The sequence below is a fragment of the Herpailurus yagouaroundi genome, unplaced genomic scaffold, assembly GCF_014898765.1.
Source record: "Herpailurus yagouaroundi ecotype Mexico unplaced genomic scaffold, PumYag 182, whole genome shotgun sequence".
NCBI lineage: Eukaryota > Metazoa > Chordata > Mammalia > Carnivora > Felidae > Herpailurus > Herpailurus yagouaroundi.
Genome location: NW_024412413.1, coordinates 60089536 through 60112409, shown reverse-complemented (window position 1 = coordinate 60112409; position 22874 = coordinate 60089536). Strand labels below are relative to the sequence as shown.

Sequence of the window (22874 nt, the reverse complement as noted above, 5' to 3'; positions counted from 1 at the left end):
TCAGCTCTGGGGTTGACAGGAAGTGAAACTCAGTTGTCTGCCGGGCAAACCTGCCTAGGACCCAGCCCTGGGCCCCGGATGTGCCCCCCTCCCCCCCCCACACACATACATACACCCTAAGAAGGAAGAGGAGAAAGAAGAGCCTGGGGAGAACAAAGCTGTTGTTTTTTCCTTTTCCTTTGTTCATTGCGGTTTCTTTCTTTCTGATTTTTATGATGTGGTTGGTTAAAGAAATGAGCACCTGGAACAGTAGGCATTATACGCCTCCTCCTTAGAAGTTTCTGGGCCTTTCTTCCCCTCCCATCCCCACCAATAACTGACGAGGTATGATGGAGTAGAGATCCTAAAGAAGACACAAAGAAGCCTAGAGTATGACTGTTTCACTTTATTCCTTATTAGAGATCACCCTATGCTCCACTTTGAAGTCTCAGAAAAAAAGAGGTCTTTAGAGGAACAATTTAACTTCAAACAAGGACATAACTGAGGATGATGGAATGAAAAACACAGGTCATATGTAGGATGGTATCACTGCTAGTGATATTTGCAAGGAAAGCTGAGTGCCTTAGGCTTGGTATCATTCCAGAATTTCTAGATGAAGGGTCCAGGAGCAGAAAACTGGAAAAGGTAGTATGGGACTTGTGCTTTCTTATATTGTTTGTTTATGATGGCTTAGAGTCGTAAGGCTTTACATACACACACACACACACACACACACACACACCCAAGCTACTCATTGGTGCAGTCCTTAAGCTGGGCTGTGTCTTTGGCTGTCCTACAGAACTAAGTACAGGACCTGGTGCATAATGGGCCTTCAAAAGTGCTCTTGACTCTTTATGACTAAAGAGGTCATATAAGAAGGGGAGATAGGGGTGCTTCGCTGGCTCAGTGGGTGGAGCATGCAACATTTGGTCTTGGGGTTGTAAATTCAAGTCCCACATTGGGTGTGGAGATTAGTTAAAAATAAAATATTGAAAAAAAAGGGGGGGTGGATAAAGGATGGGGAGTGGCAGGCCCCTTGTCTTTTTAAGACTGGGAGTCAGGAGCAGAGAGACAGACTTTCTCCAATCCCTTTCATCTCCCTCAGATTTTCAGATGCAACAGTACTCCCAAACCCTATTACTCAGCAGCTATATTTCTGATAAAAATGGAGGACTCTCTTCCAACAAGCCTGTCTGGAAACAAGCAAGAACTGCTTAGATCCCTCTGTTTCCACTAGAGGGCCTCATATTCATTCCTTCTCCTCTCCAACCCCCACCAAAAGTATGTATATACTGTGTGTGTGTGTGTGTGTGTGTGTGTGTGCGCGCGCGCACGCGCGCGCGCCCGCGCACATACACAACATATATACACCACACACGCACAGGCTTCCAGTCAGAGCTTTCCCCTCCCCCTCTCTTCTACCACCAGCTGTTAAAAGGAAAGATTCCAGGAAATCAAGCCCTTGTTACTGTGCCCTACTTCAATGAGGGTTAGGAGGGGTTAGCCTGGGTTGGGGCGGGGCCAAGGAGCAGGATGCCTGGGTCCCCAGTTCCTACCAGTTAGTCCTAGGCCTCTGTCTATCTCCCTTGCACTACCAGCCTCACCATCATCCATGCTGCCCTAAGAGCCTTAACTTCAGACGTTTCCAGACAGGAACTGCTGAAAGGATCTTCTTTCAACCTTACGTTTGGCCAGGGCCTTCTACACCACCTGCCAGGGCCAACAGGTAAAATGGGAGGGTTAGGGCATGGAGAAAGAGTGGACACAGACCAGAGTTCTCTTTGCACCTAAACCACCCCAGAATTAAGGGAAGGCCGTGAGTCTTGAGACAAGGAGGTGTACTTACATTGGGGAAAACAAGTCTGAGCCATCTGGGGTTTGGGTTTTAGGGAGGTGAGGAAACTAGAGGTAAAGGTAGGCCTCAAACACTGTTAAGCAGTGCAGAGCCCATGGGAGGAGGGGGGCGTTTGTGTGTCAGGATGTAGAGTCTGGGACTCTGGGCTTGCTGCTGTGGGATCTTTTGAGTATGAATTCGGTCAATGGAGGATGGAGAAGAGTCGGGAAGGGAAGTCCCCCAGATGGCAGCAACTGGGAGAGGGTTAGACGTCGCCTAGGTGTGCCGCTGCCAAGCTGTGCCATCATCGGCCCCGCCCCCTATCTTGGCCTCCCAGGGTTGGGATGAGGGGAGAGGCTGTGAATGATTAGAAAAAAGGGCAGATGGATAGAAACCGAGCTGTCCCGAGGCGGGAAGATGAGAAGCGCAGGATGTGGAGAAAGTGGCGCAGACCAGAGCCCTACAGATATTGGGGAGGTGGGAAGATCAGGCTTGGCGAGCTGGAAACAGGGACGTCTCCAGACTGGAGTTCCCGGAGTTGGGGGCGCCGGGATTGGGCGCAGGCGGGCCGGCCGGGGTCGGGGGCGGGCAGCTGTGTCGTCAGGAACGGGGCGGCCTCGCGGCAGCCGCGCCTGCCTGGTCCGTCCCCTCCAGCCCAGCTCGGGCTCCAGCTCCCGCGCCGCGCTTCAGCTCCCACCGCGCGCCCTCCGCAGGCAAGGTAGAGACCCCGCGAACCCCCCGCGCCTCCCTCCCTCCCACTGGAGCAGAAGGGGGCGGGGGCCGCGGGAGGGGCCGCTGCTCGGGCTGGGGTAGGGCTGCTGGGCCGAGAAGGAGGAAGCCTGACAGCTGGAGCGGGTAGCTAGAAGGGTTTGCGCCAGGACTCGGGGGGCAGCGGGAGAATGGGCCAGAGCCCCGCAGGCAGCGTCTCCCCCAGACCTTCCCCTCCATCCCTCCTGCTCATTCGGAGGGATGGTGAAGCTCGGCTCCTGGGGACCCGAATGGAAGCAAAGTCCGTTTTGGAACCTTCACAACACTGCATGGGTGCAGAAGGATTCTTGTTTGGCCTCCTGGTCCCCAACTTCCCACCCCGTCCTTTCCACACCTGTCACCGGGAAGTTTCTGAAACTACCTGGATCTGAATCCCACTTTTCACCTTTAAATGGGGGGAAATGAACCTCACTGAGGAAGAAATGTGATTATTACTGGGCATCTCCTCAGCCTCAGAACGTTTGAGCCCACATCCCCCAACCATGCCAACATCGTAACTTCCTCCTGTACTACACATTGACACATGCGGGCTCCCGCGCGGGTGTGTACACACACACACACACACACACACACACACACACACACACACCACCCCTTAATCAGGCAACACTCCCATCTGCAAGATGTATGTAGGCTTACCGAATTTCGGGACTTCAAGCCAAATGATTCCTTGGGGGGCAGGGGGCACTGACTTGTAGCAGAGATGGGCAGGAAAGAATAGACCCTCCGTCAGTCCTGGGAAAGAGGAGGAGGGTGCAGGCCCTGGTGTGGTTAAGGGATTCAGAAGTCTAGGTAATCAGGCCTGGGCTTGCTGCTTGGGGTTCCTTGCTGGGTCAGCCTGAATGTTCTGGGGACATAGCTCATTCTTCAGTAATGGTAAATCTATATGACTTGAAATGGGAGTGATGAATGTTGAAGTGAAAAAGGAAATTTTAAATGTTTGCACTGGCCTTGGAAATCATATGTACCTCTTGGTTACCAGCAATTTTAGTGTTTACTGTTTAAAATAAGATCTAGAAAACAGAGGCTCTGAGATTTAATGGAGGTCTAGAGTCTGGGTGTCCCTGCGAGAGTGGCTCTCTGACTGGGCCTCAGTTTCTTGCTCTGTAAAATGTGAGAGTTGGTACCTCCCAACTCTGAAGATGTTCTAGGATTCTCTGCCTCCAAGTCAGCTTACTTTCTCACCCCAGGTTGGTAGGGGCGGGCAGGGAATCCAGGGGAGGGAAGGGAAGGGTGAGTCACAAAGAGCTGGCAGGCGGGCAGCAGACCGACCCCACCCTCCCAGCCCTGGCATTCGCCTAGACTAGCCCAGGTTATAGCCTCAGGGTTAGTATGGAGCAGGTAGGACAAAATTGGATTTGTTCCAGCTCTAGGGTCCAGGATCCTATACTTTATTGCGATTCGGCAACAGGGGCAGCCAAACTTTCAGTGAGGGAAGTCAAGGGGACAACTGAAAAGATACCAGGAGCCCTTATGTCCAAGGTCCCAGCCCAGAGGTATCCTTGGACCCTGATGGTCTAGTTTCTCGCCACCTCCTCACCCTCCCAAAGGCAAAGTGCAGTATCCTAATACTACATGTCTGTGCCTGAAATGACACAATAAGGGCAAGTGTACAACTGGGCTTCACTGCTGCTGGGAGTCCTTAGAATTTATGCCTTCCTGTGTCAAAGACATCATTTTTCCTAATTTCCAGATGTGTTTTTCTGTGTACCACCCTCATATAACTACAACAACAACAATAACAGCAACGACAACAAGAATAGCTAACATTTACTGAGTTCTTCTTCTGTGCCATGCCGTTTGCTAAGTATATTGCATGTATTATCTTACTTAATCTCCATGCTGTGACTGATTTCTCTATGTACCCATTTTACCAATGAGGAAACAGGTTCAGGAAGATGAAATAACTCACCCAAGAGCTAGGATTCTAATCCATGCCTGTATAATTAAAACATCCATTCTCTTAAGCTGTACTAAAAACTACATGTAAGATGGGGGGGGGGGGGGCTAGGAAGGGTCATTGCGAAAAGAGAGACATGTCCTCTTTCCTGTTCATCATCCCTCCTTTGCTCTCTCCTTGTCACTTTCTCTCTCAGATTTCATTTCCTAGAATCTTGGAGCCATTTAAGAATCCCCAGGGGTAATCAGAGAGGCTAATTAAGCCATACAGGCCCAATTAACCCTAACACTATTATGTATTCATTAGATCTGTTGGCAATAGAAGTTGGATTATAGTCATTGAAAAGAGCCAGATGGGTGGAGTCCTTTTCCACAGAAAATCAGCGTCCCAGAACTCCCTTCTTATTGTTCCCAGAGAACCTCAGAACAGGAATGGTATACTACATAGAAAGGGACAGCAGAGATGTCCCAAGGGCAGAGGCTGCAGAGAAGATTCTTGCACCATCAGAAAGGAAATTCTTGTAGGCCCTAACTGCCTCCTTGAGCCTTACCCAACTAACCCTAAACAAGTGGGCAAAGGGGAGGCAGGAGCCCTAGATGGAGTGCCACAATAAGTGCTTTTTAGCATCATTCGTTCATTTAACAAATATCTACCAAGCACCTCCTAAATGTGTTCCAAATTGTTTCATATTCCCCTGTCAGGACGGACACTATGGAATCCCATTTAACCATATTTGGACTAGCATTTCCAACATATGGCTCCCTAACTTTATACTACTATTTGTACAACCAATATGGAGCACCTACAACATGCTGAGTGCCGGTCAAGGTATTGGGGACATAGTGGTGAACAACACTGACAAGTGCCTGCCCTTGTGGAATTTACAAGTTCTTGCCCTTGTGGAAGGCGAACAGTAAACAAAGAAGCAAATAAATTAGCAAGATAATTTCTGTGTGCAATAAGTACTATGAAGGGAACAAAGGAGAGTGCTGTTGCAAAGGAGGGGGGCTACTTTAGGAGAGAATGATCAGGGAAGGTCTCTTGAAGAAGCTGACATTTCAGCTTAGGCAAAGAAGTCAGCTCTGCCAAGAAGGGAAAGGATGTTCTAGGCAGAGAGAACAGTAAGTCTCATGGCCCTGAGCAGGGAAGAACTTGGCTTAAGGAACAGAAAGGAGGGCAGTGAGATTAGAAGAAGGCAGTATGTGGAGGGGAGAGTAGAACAAGAGGAGGACAGGGAGAGGCAGGGGCCCCATCATGTGGTTCTTGGGGTAGAGCTTTGACTCCTCCACTTACCACCTGCCTTGGGAAGTCCCAACGTCTTCAAACTCCAGTTTCTTCGTGTGTGGAATGGCTCTGCCAGTAATTTCTTATCTCATGGGATTTGATTATAATTGTTAGTGCAGTGAGAACTACCATTTCTTGTAGGCCTTCTATATGCAGGTGTTACACTGGTACTTTTCATACAGGATTTAACTTCATACTCACAACTGTGACAGATAGGTATCATTCTTCCCATTTTACAGATATAATTTGTCCAAATCACACAGCAGTATCAGATCTAAGGATGGGACCCAGATATGACTAACCCTAGTTTTGCTTGACTCCTAGACAGTGCTATACTATACTAATGTAAGATATAATTGTTATTACTGTTATTGAACCTTCAAGCCAAGTTGCCCTCTGCGACTTGGCCCTTGTTGTCAGTGGTCAGCATGATCAGCGTGAGGGTCCCTGGGTCCCAAGGCTGTAAGTTAGGGCTCCCTAAACACTGGTAATCTAGCAGGGTGTAAGGAAAAACCTGAAACTGAGACTCCTGCACTCAGCTCAATCCTCCTAGAACTGGGAGGCCAGACGGATAGATGTTCAGAGACTTCTCCTACCTCCTTCCAGTCGCGCGCCAGCCTGGGGTCCCCGCCCTTCCCCAATAGAGCTCTGCGGGACTCAGGCGAGGCGGGGCCAGGGCTGGGGACACGGCCAGAGCTGGTTCTGTGTCGCGCGTCAAAAGCGCTAGAGGTCGTTGAGGGGCGTGGGTGGTTCGGGAAGTGGGCGGCTGAGTAGTGCTGAGGACCGAGGCCCGAGGCGGAGGCGGAGCAAGATGGGATCGTGGCCGGGGAGGCGTGCCACAGCCGCTGCGGGACCGGCTGGAAAGGCAGAAGGGCCGGGACTGAGGGATGCGAGATGGGAGAGGGAGCGGGCTCGGAAGGGACTGCAAAGACTGGGGGTGGTGGGAGAAAGGGTAGAAACAGGAGAGGGACAGGGACACACCCACAGAGACATACATAGACTGGGAAAGCGATGGGGGGGGGTGGAGGAGTGGGAGTTGGGGAGGGTGGGGAGAGTGGGAGATGGATTGGGACAGATTGGGGGAGAAATCAGAAAGCTGGAGAAGGATCCAGAAATGGAGGGGAAAGAGTCAGAGATGAGTCAGAGAAACAGAGACATAGGACAGACTCTGTAAGGGAGAGACAGACACATGGGAGAGGTACACGGGGAAAGGAAGAGACTGGGGAGGGACTCAGAGAAAAGGAAAGAACAGAAATAAGAGTAGGAGTGGACAATGAACGGAGCAGACAGAAGCAAAGACGAAGACGGCTGGCTCTTCCCACCACATACTCTTGCCTTCTCCCTCCAGAGTTACCCTTGGAAGCAGAGGTCCAGGCAGAGGTATTACCAAGTCATCTTTGTGGCCCTCCTTCAGAATAAAAGAAAGATGGCCAAGGAGAGGGGCCAAATAAGCCCCAGTGATTTTGCCCAGCTGCAGAAGTACATGGAATGTGAGTCTTCCTCTCAGTCCTCAAGTTCAGCAGACTTACCCCAGAGAATCCCTGCTCCACATCCCTGCTTCCCCGAGTTTCCCCAGCAGCCCAAAGCCAGCCATAGGCATGGGAAAGGGGGGAGAGAGAGATGGGGAGACATCTGCAGTCTCAGCTTTCTACCCACTTTCTCTGAACCTTAACAGCCTGCCCCAAGTCTCAGAGAAAAGATGTAAAGAGAGGTACCACTCTGGAGCATCTGAAATGTTATCCTCGCGGTATTTCTCTGTGCATTTCTGTGTTTCTTCTTGGAATTCTTCTTTCTTTATCTTACTTGACTCTTTTTTTCCTGTTGGATGTCTGGGTGGGACTCTGGCAGAGGGCAGGGAGAACCAAACCAGACTAATGCACTTCTTTCATCCTCTTCACACCCTAGACTCCACCCAAAAGGTCAGTGATGTCCTAAAGCTCTTTGAGGATGGCGAAATGGCTGAATATCTCCAAGGAGATGTGAGTGACATCTGGGAAATCCTCTCCTTGACCAACCCCTCCCATCTTTGATTTTGTTATCCCACTGGGATCCCCAATTTCCAGTGATTATTCTGGGCCCACCCCTTGCTATCCTCCCTCTAGATACCCCTGTGTCCACTGTTACTACAGCTATTGCTATAGGACAAAGCAAGAGATTCTGATTCAGTACTCAGCCTTGAGAAGAAACTATATTTCTGCCTTGGATGCTTCTTGGCTCTGCAACTTACTGTCTCTGTCCTCACTACTCCTGATTCTTCAGTCCTCAACTCCCATCCTGCATACTTCCTAGGGTAATGCTTGTTCTCATCATAGGCCATTGGGTACAAGGGATTCCAGCAATTTTTGAAAGTCTATCTGGAAGCAGATAATGTTCCCAATCACCTAAGTCTGGCACTGTTTGAATCCTTCAAGACGGGTCACTGTTTAGAAGACACTGTGAAAAATGGTATGATCATGTAGGTGGGACAGGGCTGGGCTTCCAAAAGAAAACTGAAATTAGTATGAGTGTCGGGGTGAGAGTTGAACTGAGTCACGTGTTGGGGGCAGGGTTGGGGAAGAGAGGTAGAGGATAGCCATGCTGGTCTGGGAACTGGAGGGAGGAAAGTTAAAGGGAAGAGTTGGAACAAAGGCAAAGAGAAGAGCCACGGTGGAGAGAGCCCCAGCCTCAGAAATGCTGTACTTTCTGTAACCAGATCTGGTATGTCTCAGTGATGTCTCCTGCTACTTTTCCCTTCTGGAGGGTGGCCGGCCAGAAGACAAGCTAGAATGTGAGTTGTAATCCTGGACTGGAAGAGGGGAAGAAAGGAGAGGGAAGAGGAGGTGTTCTCCAGCCTTCTTTCCCCTATCTTTTCAGGATTCCTAAGGGCTGATGGGGCCAGACAAAGATGGGGCCAGAGAATGGACCCATTTCCTCTGTTCCCCCAGACTCCTATACCTAATGCCATCTATCATAGTTATCCCAGTTCCCATGTCCTGTATGTTTTAATGTGGGTATCCTGGGGGTGTTCTTGGGTTGTGGGAGGTGCGTGTTGTCTCCCCAATTAGATTCACCAAGAGTGGAATCCAGGCCTGTTTCCCCTCCTTTTTTGTCTCCTTTCTCAGTCCCAGCACCAGGCTCTGGGCTCTTCATCTAAAAGTTCTCTCCCATGTCTTTATTATTCCTGTATTCTGTTATTAATTTTTTGGGTATCCCTCACAAACTGACCCTGGCCCCCCTAAAACACCCCACAGTCACCTTCAAGCTGTACGACACGGACAGAAATGGGATCCTGGACAGCTCAGTGAGTTGGGGGACCTGAATGCTGGCCAAGGGAGTATGTGTCCATTTGTCTGTGCCCTCCTGTCCCAACTCTTCCAAGATCCTTAAGAAGCAGAGGAAGCTAGAGGGATAAGTCAAATCCTCCAGGACTAAATTTGGGAGTGGGTCCCCAGCTCCTGCCTCCTAAAAGTAGAGGCTAGAGACATGAATTGGGGGCTGCCTTGCAAACATACCAAAACACATAGACACTCGTTTACTTGGCAGAGACACCTGAGAATGAGAGGTGGCTCTCGGGGTGGAACCCAGGAACCCTGATTTCTAGAGAAGAGTTGAATGGTGGTAAGGAGGTGGGATATGGCTGTGGCTCTTACCTTTTGGCCCCCAGGAAGTGGACAGAATCATCATACAGATGATGCGAGTAGCTGAATACCTGGATTGGGATGTGTCTGAGCTGAGGCCGGTAAGGCGGTTTTTCCTTAATGTCCCTCCTTGTGCCTATTCCCTGGTGAGTCCTATATCTACCTTACCCCTTTTCTGACAGGCAGCTCGGTTCCCTGGGCTAGGATAGCAGTGGGCTGGATTGCCTAGGGGGCAGCACCGAGAGGTGTCAGATCTGAGAGGCCATTCACACTAAAAGTCCCCTCCATTCTCTGCTCAGATTCTTCAGGAGATGATGAAAGAGATTGACTATGATGGCAGCGGCTCTGTCTCCCTAGCTGAGTGGCTCCGGGCTGGGGCCACCACCGTGCCACTGCTAGTGCTACTGGGTCTGGAGATGGTGAGTAGGAGAGACTTGTGAGGATGGGTAGGATAGCTGCTCTGGGATGTGTTTGCCAGAGGCTGGCCCTCTAAGGGCTTAGACACTCCTTACATCTGTTGTGCCCTCCCAGACTCTGAAGGACAATGGGCAACACATGTGGAGACCCAAGAGGTTCCCCCGACCAGTCTACTGCAACCTGTGCGAGTCAAGCATTGGTCTTGGCAAACAGGGGTTGAGCTGTAACCGTGAGTGATGGGGCCTGGGAGTGTGGGAGCAGAGGGGCACCCTGGCTATCTGCAGGACATGGTGCTTTGAACTTAGAGAGAGCTGGGTTTGAATCCTGGGTTCTGACATTGACTAGTTATGTGGGAAAGCCATACACTTCCTCTTTCTTTCTTTCTTTCTTTCCTTCTTTTTCTTTCTTTCTTGAAATACAGTTGACACATAATGTTACATTAGTTTAAGGTGTACAACATAGCCACATAACTTCTTTAAGCCTCAATTTAAAATGAGGTTTTAAACTAAAAATGAGGTAATTGTGAGCATTACATAAGTTGATGCACGAAGAGTAGTTCACAAGGTGCGTGTACATATTATTGAGTCTACAGTAAAAATTAGCTGCTATTATTATTATTATTATTATTATTATTATTATTATTATTAAATCTGGGCCTCCTTTGCATCTTTCAGCTGAGTTCCTGGCATTTGGAAAGAGTGGGGGTAGGCATGTGGTAGCAATTGCTCTTTTATGGGGAAGAGTGGGAAAAAGGCACGGGTCTCGGAGGTGAGCCCCCACCTCAAACTTTAATTCTCTACCACCGTCTCACAGCAAGGGTTATACGTCTTGTTTCAGTGAATGATCCCGCCTTACACCCAGGTAAGGAGGAAATAGAGGGAGGGGCTACAGCTAAGGCTCTGACCTTCTTCCTTCTTGCCCAGTCTGTAAGTACGTCGTTCATGACCAGTGTGCCATGAAGGCCTTGCCTTGTGAAGTCAGCACCTATGCCAAGTCCCGGAAGGACATTGGTGTGAGTGATCCCATAACCACCCCATTACCACCTGCATCCTGGCCCTTGCCCTAGGCCTTGGCCACTTGCTGCCCTCAGGCCCTTCCACTAGTCTCTGCTCAGACTCTCTCAGACAAGGGATTGCCTTTCTCCCCAAGGTCCAATCACATGTGTGGGTGAGAGGAGGCTGTGAGTCTGGCCGATGTGACCGCTGTCAGAAAAAGATCCGCATTTACCACAGTCTGGTCGGACTGCATTGTGTGTGGTGCCACCTAGAGGTCAGTTTGGGAGCTGTCCTCCAGCCTATGCCTTGGGGCCCCTTCCTAAACTGCCCTCTCTGCACTGGCCTCCCTGACTGCATCTTCCTGGCAGCCACCGTTGCCCTTGCTCCCAAGGGCTCTCTTTCCAGCACTAGGCCCTCAAGTTGAGAGGTGTTGGGGTTCTCTCCATGATGTCTGCATGCCCACCTTGTCTTTCAGATTCATGATGACTGCCTGCAAACCATGGGTCATGAGTGTGACTGTGGGCTGCTCCGGGATCACATCCTGCCTCCATCGTCCATCTATCCCAGCGTCCTGGTGAGACCCTTGGGCAGTGCCTAGGAGGGGGCAGGAAGGGTCCTTCCCTGATTTAAGCCCTCCCCCCCCCCACACACACATACCATGCCGTTTAGAGCAGAGAGCCTATACCTTTTAGGATTCAAGTCAGACTCTCATCTGTTTAGGGATTCACACACAATCCAGTTTTCCTTCCCTTTGCTTCCCTCCCTTTCTAGGCCTCTGGACAGGAGCGTAAAATTAACAAAGCAAGCCAGAAGACCACAGATGATTTAAGTTTGAGCACCTTTGAGGCTCTGCGGGTACATGTTGGGGGTGGGTTTTTCTTGGCTGGAGCCCTCATGGGAGGAAATTAAGTGGGAAACCTGGGGAATGGTGCCTGTTCTCCAGAAGCCCCACCGTGGTAGGGGAGGGGCAAGCATTGTGGGGGAATGTCAGCCTTCTGCCCCTGTCTCCAGGGTCTATCTTAACTCTGACAAAATCCTGTTTTCCTTATCTTTGTTTTTTCCCCAAATTCAGATTGACCCTGTTTCTAACACCCACCCACTTCTGGTCTTTGTCAACCCTAAGAGTGGCGGGAAGCAGGGGGAGAGGTGAGAAGAGATATACTGGGTCTTCTAAGATGGGGAAGGAGGACCGACAGAGGTTGGGAATTCTGTGTATATGGAGGGGATGTACTTGAGGAGGACATCAAAAGGGTAGAGTACAGAATATCCATCCCCCACCTTGAACTTTCCATTCTCCCTCACACAGGGTGCTTTGGAAATTCCAGTACCTACTAAACCCTCGACAGGTGTTCAACCTCCTAAAAGATGGTCCTGAGCCAGGGTGAGTATAGGTTAGGGGCTATATCACAGTGTTTGTATGTGTCTGCTTGTGTATGTTGGGGGAGAGCAGAAAAGAGTACATGTTGGAAGGGCAGGGCTAGGGGACCTCAAGAAACCAGAATTCAGAATGCTGCCTTTATTAGCATCACTGGGTATCCCCCATCTCTGACTTCCCTGGTTAATCTTTGCTCTGCTCTCAAAACATAAAGGTGGCTCAGTAGGTTAAGCCTCCAACTCTTGGTTTCAGCTCAGGTCATGATCTCACAGTTCATGGGTTTGAGCCCCATGTTGGGCTTTGTGCTGACAGCAACAGAGCCTGCTTGAGGTTCTCTGTCTCCCTCTCTCTCTGCTCCTCCCCGGCTTGCTCTCTCTCTCTCAAAATAAATAAACATTAACAAATGTTAAAAACAAAATAGGTACCAGTTTCTCCCTAACCACTGGGGAGTGTCTATAACTTTCCCCATTGTATTTTTTCTCTGCCCTTAATAGAAACAAGTCTTTTGACAAAGGGAAAGGGGGTCATAAGGAATGAAAGATAAGAAGTAATCTGCCCATCCAGGAGTTGGTAGCCTCGGTCCTATTGTCCTTCCTCATCTTCTCTCTTACCTTTTATCTCAGGCTCAGATTCTTCAGAGATGTTCCTGGTTACCGGATTTTGGTGTGTGGTGGAGATGGCACAGTAGGCTGGATTCTAGAGACCATAGGTCAGTGCAGGGAGAGGCTCTGGGAAGGGTACCGGGGCATTAGCCTTCTAGAGCTAACTCCCTCCATCCATCTCCTGACCTGCCTCCCTAGACAAAGCCAACTTACCAGTTGTGCCCCCTGTTGCCGTGTTGCCCCTGGGCACTGGAAATGATCTGGCTCGTTGCCTAAGATGGGGAGGAGGTAAGTGATTAGAAATTGTTTTCCCGGGAATTAGGGGGAGTTGGGTAGGAAGAAAAAAGCACATGGATAAGGTGTCTAGGCATCTGTTGTAGAAAGAGTGTTGGGGAAGAAGAGAGGCACAGATGGGATGTTACCAAAGTGGATTGTCCCAAGGGAAGAAAGCTTTGGAAGAAGCAAGGACCACAGTCTGAACCTAGAAGGGTCAGGGGTGACAGTCCCCTTCCCTGTATACCTAAAAATATCCTTCTGTTTCTCCCAACCAACTTTTAGAACTCAGAGAATCAAGGAATATGGAGGTAGGGGAGAACAATGTGGGAATAAGAAAGATTGTATAAGAGCTAAGTCAGATGCTTAGTGATGGAGCTAGCAGGGAACTTGGCCATGATTCATTCAATCAATCAACCAATTAATCAGAGGTCATTCGTTCATTCATAATCATTTCTTCCCAAGTCAATTGCAACAGTCTCTTAAATATAGTCTTTGATTTCTAGTCTCTTTTTCCGTTCAAACAGAAAGAGTTTGAGGGATGATATTGGTAGATAAAGAGGCCAGGGTGGGACAGGTTGAGTTTGAGGTGTCTTGGTTTGAGGCTATTGGATTCAGAGTCCAGCTCTGAGATCATGCAGAAGATTCTGGAATAGGGGACTGCTAAGGACAGTGAAAGGCATTCTAGGTGGAAGGAGTTGTGTAAGACCAGAAGAGCCACCAAATAGCATGGTAGTGCCTCCATCAAGGAAAGTGTGAGTCATTGATTATGACTGGGACATGCAGTGCAAGGTGGGGAATGGGGAAGGGAAACACTGAGTTGAATAGGGTGCAGATTATGGAGGGTCATGAATGCTGTGCTGAGAAGTTTTTAATTTTACCCTGCCAGAGACTGAGAGCAGATGGCCTACAGAAACGATTAATATTGTTTTCCATAGCTTGCCTGGAAGTGTGTTAAATTTTTTAAACTTTGGTTATTTCTGAGGTCATATGTTCTTCAGTTCACCACTTTTTAGCTCCCTGCTATTCACTCATTCACTTTACCTTTCTAGCCACTGAGGCATTTGAATGTGCAAACCCTGAACCATGGGGAACACTTGAACTCATGAAAAATGTAACTCAAAGAGAAAATAGGTATATCTATAAATTACATTCTCTCTATATAATAAAAATTCCTGTGTATATAAAATATTATTTCAGAATGTAAAAATATCTCTGAGTGCATACTGTTTTTTACATTTCTATTTTTTAAAGTTTTATCTATTTAAGCAATCTCTACACCCAACGTGGGGCTCAAACTCACAACCCCGTGACCAAGAGTGGCATGCCCTCTAACTGAGCCAGCCAGGCGCCCCTCTCTGAGTGTATATAATAATCTAAATCTTGTATATAAACTATATGACCAGCTTTGGGAGCCAGTTTTTATTTTATTTTATATTTTATTTTATTTTATGTTTAAAGATTGTATTTTTAAGCAATCTCTACACCCAATGTAGAGCTGAAACTTACAACCCCGAGACAAAGAGTTGCACGCTCTACCACCTGAGCCAGCCAGGCACCCCAAGCCAGTTTTTAAATCTTCAATATCTAACTTTGGTTTTACTTACAATATTAGACCCTCTGAAATTGTATATTTGGGGTCTTCACTGTGTGTTCTGCAAATGAGACTCTCATAGAAGTTTCTGGCAATTCATTTAAATCATGAAATAATGATATAAATACCACACTAATGAAAATTTGTGTTGATATTGAAAAAAATCATAAGACTCGAAGAAGAAGAGATGAAAGAAGTACCACAGTGGGAGCTCTGTGGAGGATGGATTGGAGGAAGGAATCAGGATAAAAAATTACCTACATTGCAATAGTCTGGTCAAGAGATGCTGAACACCAAAGCAAAGGCAACAGCAGTGCAGTTCATGAGGTAGAAACCACAGTACTTGTAACTAATGGGTTGTGGAGGAGTCTTAGGACATTTTCTAGGTTTGTGAACTGAGCATGTGGGATGCCATTTAACATAGAGAATACAGGAGGAGGACCAGTTTAAGGAAGATCAATTCAGTTTGGGCACGTTAACTTGAGGTGTCAGTGGAGCATGTGGAGGAGATGGAGATGTGTGGTGGGTAGTTACAAACAGATGTTAGGAAGATACACATTTGAGAATCATCTGTTTCTAGGAGGTAATTGACATCCTGAGAGTAGATGAGTTACCTGAGGAAAGAGGTGAAAAGAGAAGATGGACAAGGATGGAACACCCTAGTAAAACATCCTATTTAACAGTTAAGCAGAGGAAGATGCATTATTAAAGAAGTCTGTGTTCATGTACTATTGTTGCTGCAACAAATCACCATGAGCAGTGGCTTAAAACAACACAGGTTTATCATCTTACAGTTCTGGAGGTCAGAAATCCAAATAGGTCCCACTGCACTAGAATCAAGGTATTGATTGGCAAAGGTTGTGTTTTTTCTAGAAGCTCTAGGAGAGAATTCTTTGCCTTGACTTTTCCAGTTTCTAGAAGCTGCCTGTATTCCTGGGTTCATGGCCTGGCTTCCAACCAGCAACGTTATCACTCCAACCTCTGCTTCCATTGTCACATCCCTTTCCATGAGTCTTCTTTCTCGCCTTCCTCTTTCACTTAGAAGGATCCCTGTGATTATATTGGTCTTGCCCAGATAATCGAGGATAATCTCCCCCATTTAAAAATCCTTAATTTAGGGGCACCTGGGTGGTTCAGTTGGTACAGCATGCAACTCTTGATCTCCAGGTCATGAGTTTAAGCCCCATGTTGGGTGCAGAGCTTACTTAAAAAAAAAAAAAAAAAAACTTAATTTAATCCCATTGGCAAAGTCTCTTTTGCTTTGTAAGGCAACATGTTCACAGATTCCAGAGATTAGAATGTGGACATCTTTGGGGCGCCTGGCTGGCTCAGTCAGTAAAGCATGCAACCTTGATCTCAGGGTTGTAGTTTTAAGCCCCACATTGGGTGTAGCAACTACATACATACATATATATGTTCATACATATATATGTTCATACATATATACATACATAAAATCTTTAAAAAAGAAAAAGGATTCAGACATATTTGAGGGACCATTATTCTGCCTGCCACAGACACTAAGAAGAAACAGTCAGAGAGGGTCCTCTGTAGCTTAGAGAATTGTATTTTAGAGGCCAAGTGAGGAGTTTCATGAGTTAAAAATGAGAACTAAAGATATACTGTTGGTTTTGGCAGGAATTATTGACAATCTTTGCCAAAACAGTTTCAGCAGGGTGGCATTGGGAAAGGCAAATTACAGTGAACTGAACTATCAGTGGAATGTGAGGAAGTGGATACTTACTTTTTTTAATTGTTTTTTTCCCCTGATTACAAAAATAATACATGATTGTGGTAAAAAAACAATTCAAACATTTCAGATATACATGCCAAGAAAGTTCCCTGTAATCTACTTCCTAAAGTTTTGGAATCTATTCTTCCATGTTTTTCTTTCCAGACATACTCATATGTACTTAAAAAGATCTTTCTATTGATGATGTTTTTCTTCTTTGTTTTAACTAACCCATTCATCGTGGTTATCCTTATATTTCAATATAGTCAGGTTTACCTCACTCTTTTTATTACAGAGTAGCATTCCATTTCTCTAGGAAATATTTCTAGAAGTAGAATTGCCAGCTCAAAGAGTATGAACATTTTACATTTTACTAGTATTTTCTTTTTAAAACTTACACAAATGAGGGTCACCTGGGTGTCTTAGTCGGTTAAGCATTAGACTCTTGATTTCAATTTAGGTCATGATTTCACAGTTTGTGAGTTCAAGCCCCGCATGGGGCTGTGAGCTGACAGTGCAGAACCTGCTTGGGATTCTCTGTCTCCCTCTCTCTCTGCTTTTCTCTTTTTCTTTCAAAAATAAATATATAAACACACACAAAAAAATAAAAGTTACACAAATAATATATCAGTACATTCTCATTGTAAAAGACTTTAAAAGTAAAATGTATGTTTTCACATATAGGTCTCCTCCCCCTACTCCCCACCAAATTCCATGTGCCTCCCCAGAGATAACCACTGTTTCTTTTCTTGCACTCATTTTCCTGTTTTTACATGCATGCATACACACGCACATACACACATACACACACAACTTTTAAACAAACATAAATGGGATCATACTACAGAGATTGTTCTGGGACTTCTTTTTTCATTAAATAATATGTCTTGGGATCTTTCCATGTTAGTACACACAGATTACATTTTATATTCAATGGCTACACATTATTTCTTGGCATGAATTTGCCAAAATTTATATAACCTTCCCCTGCTGAAGGACATTTAGATTGTTTCCAATTTTGTGCTGTCTTAGTACCTCAGCAAACACCCTTGTACACACATCTCTGTTCACATGTGTGTTTGTTTCTATAAGAGAAATCCTAAAAGTGAAATTGCTGCATCAAAGTATTTTCATAAAATTGGATAACATTTGGATAAAAATTGCCAAATTGCCTTCCAAAAATAAAGATCAATTTATGCTCCAACTAACAGCAAATAAGAGTGCTGGCTTATTCATAATCATTAACACTTGGTGTTCTCAGTCTCTATACATTTTGTCAATTTGATAGGCAACAAAAGTTAACTAATTGTTTTAATTTACATTTCTTTTAATTATTAGCAATACTGAGTGCCTTTAGTGTGCATATTGGTCATTTGTATTTCTTCTGTGATTGGCTTATTTGTGTTATTTGCCCATATTCTACTAACTTTTTAGATTTAGTGATTTATAAGTTTTTTTTTTTGAATGTTGGGGAAGTTAGTCTGTTATATGTGCTGTAGATATTTTTCCCCAGTTTGTATCTTTTTTTCGGTGTGTGTTTATTTAACCATACAGAAGTTTTAAATTTTAATATAATTTATCAGTCTTCGACTTTTTTGGCTCCCTGTTTTGTATTATGCTTTAGAAAGGACTTTTCCACTCAAAGAGGACAAAAACATTCACTCATGTTTTCTGCTAGAACAAATTCGGCTTCATTTTTTTACATTTAAATTTTTTTTCATGTTTATGCATTTTTGAGAGACAGAGTGCAAGCAGGGGAGGGGCAGAGAGAGGGGGAGATACAGAATCTGAAGCAGACTCCAGACTTGGAGCTGTCATGACCTGAAGTCTGACGCTCAACCAACTGAGCCACCCAGGCATTGTTTTTTACATTTAAATTCTTTGACCTGTCTTGGGGCACCTGGGTCATTCAGTCGGTTGAGCATCTGACTTCGGCTCAGGTCATGATCTCACAGTTGGTGAGTTCGAGCCCATGGGCTCTGCACTAACAGCTCAGAGCCTGATGCCTGCTTCAAATTCTGTGTCACTTGTTCTCTCTGTCCCTGCTCTGCTTACATTCTTTCTCTCTCTCTCAAAAATACATAAACATTATAAAAAATTTTAAATAAATTCTTTGACCCATCTTGAATTAATTTTGGTGTAAAGAGTGACATCTACATCCAGCACCTTATTTTTTTTAATCTTAGAGAGAGAGAGAGAGAGAGAGAGAGAGAGAGAGAGCAGGGGAGAGGGGCAGAGGGAAAGAGAGAATCCCAAGCAGGCTCTGCATGAGCTCAGTGCAGAGCATGAGGCAGGGCTTGACCCTGTGACCGTAAGATCATGACCTGAGCCGAAATCAAGAGTTGGATGCCCAAATGACTGAGCCACTCAGGTGCCCCAATCCAGCACCTTTTTTTATTGAATAGTCTATCTTTTCTCCCATGTCTTTGAAATGTAATCATATACTAAATTCACTTATATACTTGAGTCTATTTCTGGACACTCTGTTCTTTACTATTGAACTTTTTATTCTATTCACTGTGTCAGTATCACAGTGTTTAAATGCCACTGCTTCATATTGTGTTCTCTCTGGTAGAATAGGGAAAGGAAGCATGAGAGAGAGAAAGAGAATCCTTATTCATCACTCATCTTTTTCAGCAGTTTATATTTCCTTTTTTTTTATTTTTTTTTTTTACATTTTCTTTATTTTTGAAAGAGAGACAGACAGAGAGACAGAGACAGAGTACAAGTGGGGGAGAGGCAGAGAGAGAGGGAGACACAGAATCCAAAGCAGGCTCCATACTCTGAGCTGTCAGCACAGAGCCCGACATGGGGCTCGAACTCACAAACCATGAGATCATGACCTGAGCCGAAGTTGGACACCTAACTGACTGAGCCACCCAGGAGCCCCAGAAGTTTGTATTTTCTTGGCTGTTTTATGAATCTTTCAGATGAATTTGGTGTTATTGCTTTTTTTAATTTTTTAATGTTTATTTATTTTTGAGAGAGAGAGAGAGAGACAGAGCATGAGCAGGGGAGAAGCAGAGAGACAGGGAGACACAAAATCCAAAGCAGGCTCCAGGCTCTGAGCTGTCAGCACATAGCCTGACATGGGACTCAAACTCACAAATGGTGAGATCATGACCTGAGCCAAAGTCAGATGCTTAACTGACTGAGCCACCCAGGCACCCCTAATTTGATGTTATTGTTAGATGCATATATACATTGGCAAGATTCACTCTCCATGACAGTGTGGAGAAAAGGGCCAGCAAGGGGCTGACCTTAAGATTGGTCCATGGGAGGGGTATCTGGCTGGATCAGCCAATAGAGCATGCGACTCTTGGTCTTAGGGTCATGAGTTTGAGCCCCACATTGGGTGAAGAGCTTACATAAAAAGAAAAAGAGAGAGAATGGCCCATGGGAGCTCTGACCAAGCACCCTGCCCCTTCACTGGCTAGAGCTAGGAGGGTCTGCAGAACTAGGGCAGAGGATCTCTGGGAAGTTGTGGGGCTGGGAGCTAAGAAGAGGGCCCTCTGAGACCCAGGGCTCAGTACTAACCTATCTTCTTCCCCATCCTTAGGATATGAGGGACAGAATTTGGGGAAGATCCTCAAGGATTTAGAGATGAGTAAGGTGGTACATATGGATCGGTGGTCCGTGGAGGTGATACCTCAACAAACTGAAGAAAAGAGTGACCCAGTCCCCTTTCAAATCATCAATAACTACTTCTCCATTGGTGTGGTCAGTGGAGTGGGGTATGGGGGCTAGGGAGGAAGTAGGGGTTAAGAAGGGAAAGGCCAGAGCTAGTTAGAAAGAGAAGGTAGAAGTTAAAGGGGCTGTGACACAGGGAAATGAGGGGTGGGGTACAGTGGTGTGAGCTGCAAGAAAAGAACATGGGACATACTGCTGCCAAATGGGGAAGTTAAAGAGAGAGTATTCTGTGCTGAGAGAAGAGGCAGGCCTCTGATCTTACATGCCCTGAATTCCCCCCAGGATGCCTCTATTGCTCACCGATTCCACATCATGCGAGAGAAATATCCTGAGAAGTTCAACAGCAGGTAAGGGAAAGGGGGGTGGGTGCGGTCATCCACAGTGGCAGGGACCAGGTTATGGCCAAGTTTTTTTGGTTTTTTTTGTTTTTAATTTTTTTAATGTTTATTTATTTTTGAAGGAGAGAGAGAGCGTGAGGGAGGGGAGGGGGAGAGAGAGAGAGGGAGACACAGAATCTGAAGCAAGTTCTAGGCTCTGAGCTCTCAGCACAGAGCCTAACTTAGAGCCCCACCTGGGGCTCCAACTCGAAAACTGTAAGATCATGGCCTGAGCCAAAGTCAGACTCTTAACCACCTGAGCCACCCAGGCACTCCATGGTTTTGTTTTTGTTTTTTTTTTAATTTATTTTTTAGTGTTTATTTATTTTTGAGAGAGACAGACAGAGTGCAAGTTGGGAAGGGGCAGAGAGAGAGGGAGACACAGAATCCGAAGCAGGCTCCAGGCTCTGAGCTGTCAGCACAGAGGCTGATGTGAGGCTCAAACTCACGGACCACAAGATCATGACCTGAGCCAAAGTAGGATGCTTAATTGACTGAACCACTTGGGTGCTCCTGGCCAAGTTTGACTCAGAGCACTTAGATAGGCAGTGGCACCTCTAGGAAGCTGCTCAACCAAGGCCATCCTTTCCCTGAGAGGTTGATGTCTTTCCCTGTCTCTTAGCCTTCTTCTGCCAACACTTGTGTAACTTGTCCTTTCCCTATTGGGCCTTCTTTTGGGTCTGATACAGAATGAAGAACAAGCTATGGTATTTCGAATTCGCCACTTCTGAATCCATCTTCTCAACATGCAAAAGGCTGGAGGAGTCTTTAACAGTTGAGGTAGGTGTGATGAGACCCGATCCTACATGCTTTTCAGCTTCTTATAACTTTGTTTCCCCCTCCACAGGAACCTTCAGAAACTTCCCCTATTCTTGAACATGTACTTTGACCTCCCAGCTGTCCAATCCCGATTTCCCAGGTGGCATGTGCCACCAGGCACATGCATGGTGGTGCCTATTTCCTGCCACCCTTTGTAAACCTCCAACTCCTGGCCTTCGCAGTTTGTCATCTGGTGGAGGGAGGGCTCACATCCATGATTATGCCATGATTTGTGCTCTCCCCCTTCTCAGATCTGTGGGAAACCACTGGATCTGAGCAACCTGTCCCTAGAAGGCATTGCAGTGCTGAACATCCCTAGCATGCATGGTGGTTCCAATCTCTGGGGTGATACGAAGAAACCCCATGGAGATATCCATGGGATCAACCAGGCCTTGGGCGCTGCAGCTAAAGTCATCACCGACCCTGATATCCTGAAAACCTGTGTACCAGGTGAGAGGAGCAGCCTTGGGAACTGAGTGGGCAGGACCCAGAGGAAGGTGTGGCTCCCTTTGGAGGCACCCTGCTTCTGCAAACCTTATCTCCTTGCTTCCCACCTCCAGACCTAAGCGACAAGCGGCTGGAAGTGGTAGGGCTGGAGGGTGCAATTGAGATGGGCCAGATTTATACCAAGCTCAAGAATGCTGGACATCGGCTGGCCAAGTGCTCTGAAATCACCTTCCAGTAAGGAAAACTCTGGCCAGGGGCTCTGAGGGAAGGAGTAGGGCCAGGAGAGCAGAAGGGTCATGGGGATGGTAGGGAGGAGCTGTACTAGGAGATTTTCCTCAGTAACAAAGGGTCTCAAAACCAAGCCAAGAAAGTTTTGGTATTCAGTTGGTAAAGAAATCTCCACCAATCTGCCTTGGCCTCCCACAGCACCACAAAAACCCTTCCCATGCAAATTGATGGAGAACCCTGGATGCAGACACCCTGTACAGTGAGTATTACCTATGCCTGCTCAGAATTGAACCCTCAGGCTTCATGGATCCTAAATCTCCATTCCATCGCTTCTCTACCCTTTCCCAATGTCTGAAGTTCCCCTGTGAACCATTCCTCCCAAATCCTGATTTCTTAGCCCCTGGCCTTCCTGCCATGGCCTCTCTAGGACCCTGGTAACCCCTCTGAACTCCATAGATTTTCCCCAAAATCTCTACTGCTCCAGCCCCAAAGAACCAGGTCCTACCTCTGAACATGCCCCTTCCCTTCCAGATCAAGATCACCCACAAGAACCAGATGCCCATGCTTGTGGGCCCACCCCCTCGCTCCTCCAATTTCTTTGGCTTCTTGTGCTGAAGGGGACACCTCAGCCTCCAAGCCAGCCTTGAACCCACCTCTTCATCCCTGGACTCTACTCCTAGGCTCTGTACATTGCTGCCGCACCCTCCTGCCAGCTCAGGAGAGTGTTCCTTCACCCTCAAAATATTTATTATCCTGCACCACTTCCACTATTCACCATGCACATGTGCGTGCACACACACACACACACACACACACACACACACACACCCCACTACCACCACCACAAACACATACATTGAAAGTGCCTCATCTAAATAAAATGACTTTTTCCCCCCACTGGGATATCTGTTAAGTAAATGGTACACCTCCTTTCTGTATACCT

General features: G+C 46.7%; 1 protein-coding gene across 4 annotated transcripts; it reads left to right on the top strand.

The window, feature by feature from the left end:
• Nucleotides 1–1529: 1529 nt before the first annotated feature.
• On the top strand, nucleotides 1530–22849 carry DGKA (diacylglycerol kinase alpha). Of its 4 annotated transcripts, XM_040491785.1 has the most exons (25): nucleotides 2465–2531; nucleotides 4275–4388; nucleotides 7114–7255; nucleotides 7671–7744; nucleotides 8078–8210; nucleotides 8458–8532; nucleotides 8996–9045; nucleotides 9409–9483; nucleotides 9682–9801; nucleotides 9914–10028; nucleotides 10723–10811; nucleotides 10949–11068; nucleotides 11270–11368; nucleotides 11566–11649; nucleotides 11867–11940; nucleotides 12101–12175; nucleotides 12793–12878; nucleotides 12970–13059; nucleotides 19930–20090; nucleotides 20343–20407; nucleotides 21127–21217; nucleotides 21508–21706; nucleotides 21817–21937; nucleotides 22130–22190; nucleotides 22463–22849. In XM_040491785.1, exons 3-25 carry the CDS (start codon nucleotides 7192–7194, stop codon nucleotides 22544–22546), a joined length of 2205 nt encoding a protein of 734 aa, XP_040347719.1. In that variant the 5' UTR covers nucleotides 2465–2531; nucleotides 4275–4388; nucleotides 7114–7191; the 3' UTR covers nucleotides 22547–22849. The 4 variants fall into 4 exon arrangements, with proteins under 4 accessions (XP_040347717.1, XP_040347716.1, XP_040347719.1 ...); XM_040491783.1 differs by lacking the exons at nucleotides 2465–2531; nucleotides 4275–4388 and adding an exon at nucleotides 1530–1705; XM_040491782.1 differs by lacking the exon at nucleotides 4275–4388 and having other exon boundaries at nucleotides 2421–2531.
• The last annotated feature ends 25 nt before the right edge of the window (nucleotides 22850–22874 follow it).

Coding starts and splice junctions, on each gene's coding strand:
- DGKA (XM_040491783.1), top strand. CDS start 7,192: ATGGCCAAGGAGAGGGGCCAAATAAGCCCCAGTGATTTTGCCCAGCTG. Junction 7,745..8,077: donor CTGAATATCTCCAAGGAGAT/GTGAGTGACATC, acceptor TTCTCATCATAG/GCCATTGGGTACAAGGGATT. Junction 21,218..21,507: donor AGGAGTCTTTAACAGTTGAG/GTAGGTGTGATG, acceptor CCCCCTTCTCAG/ATCTGTGGGAAACCACTGGA.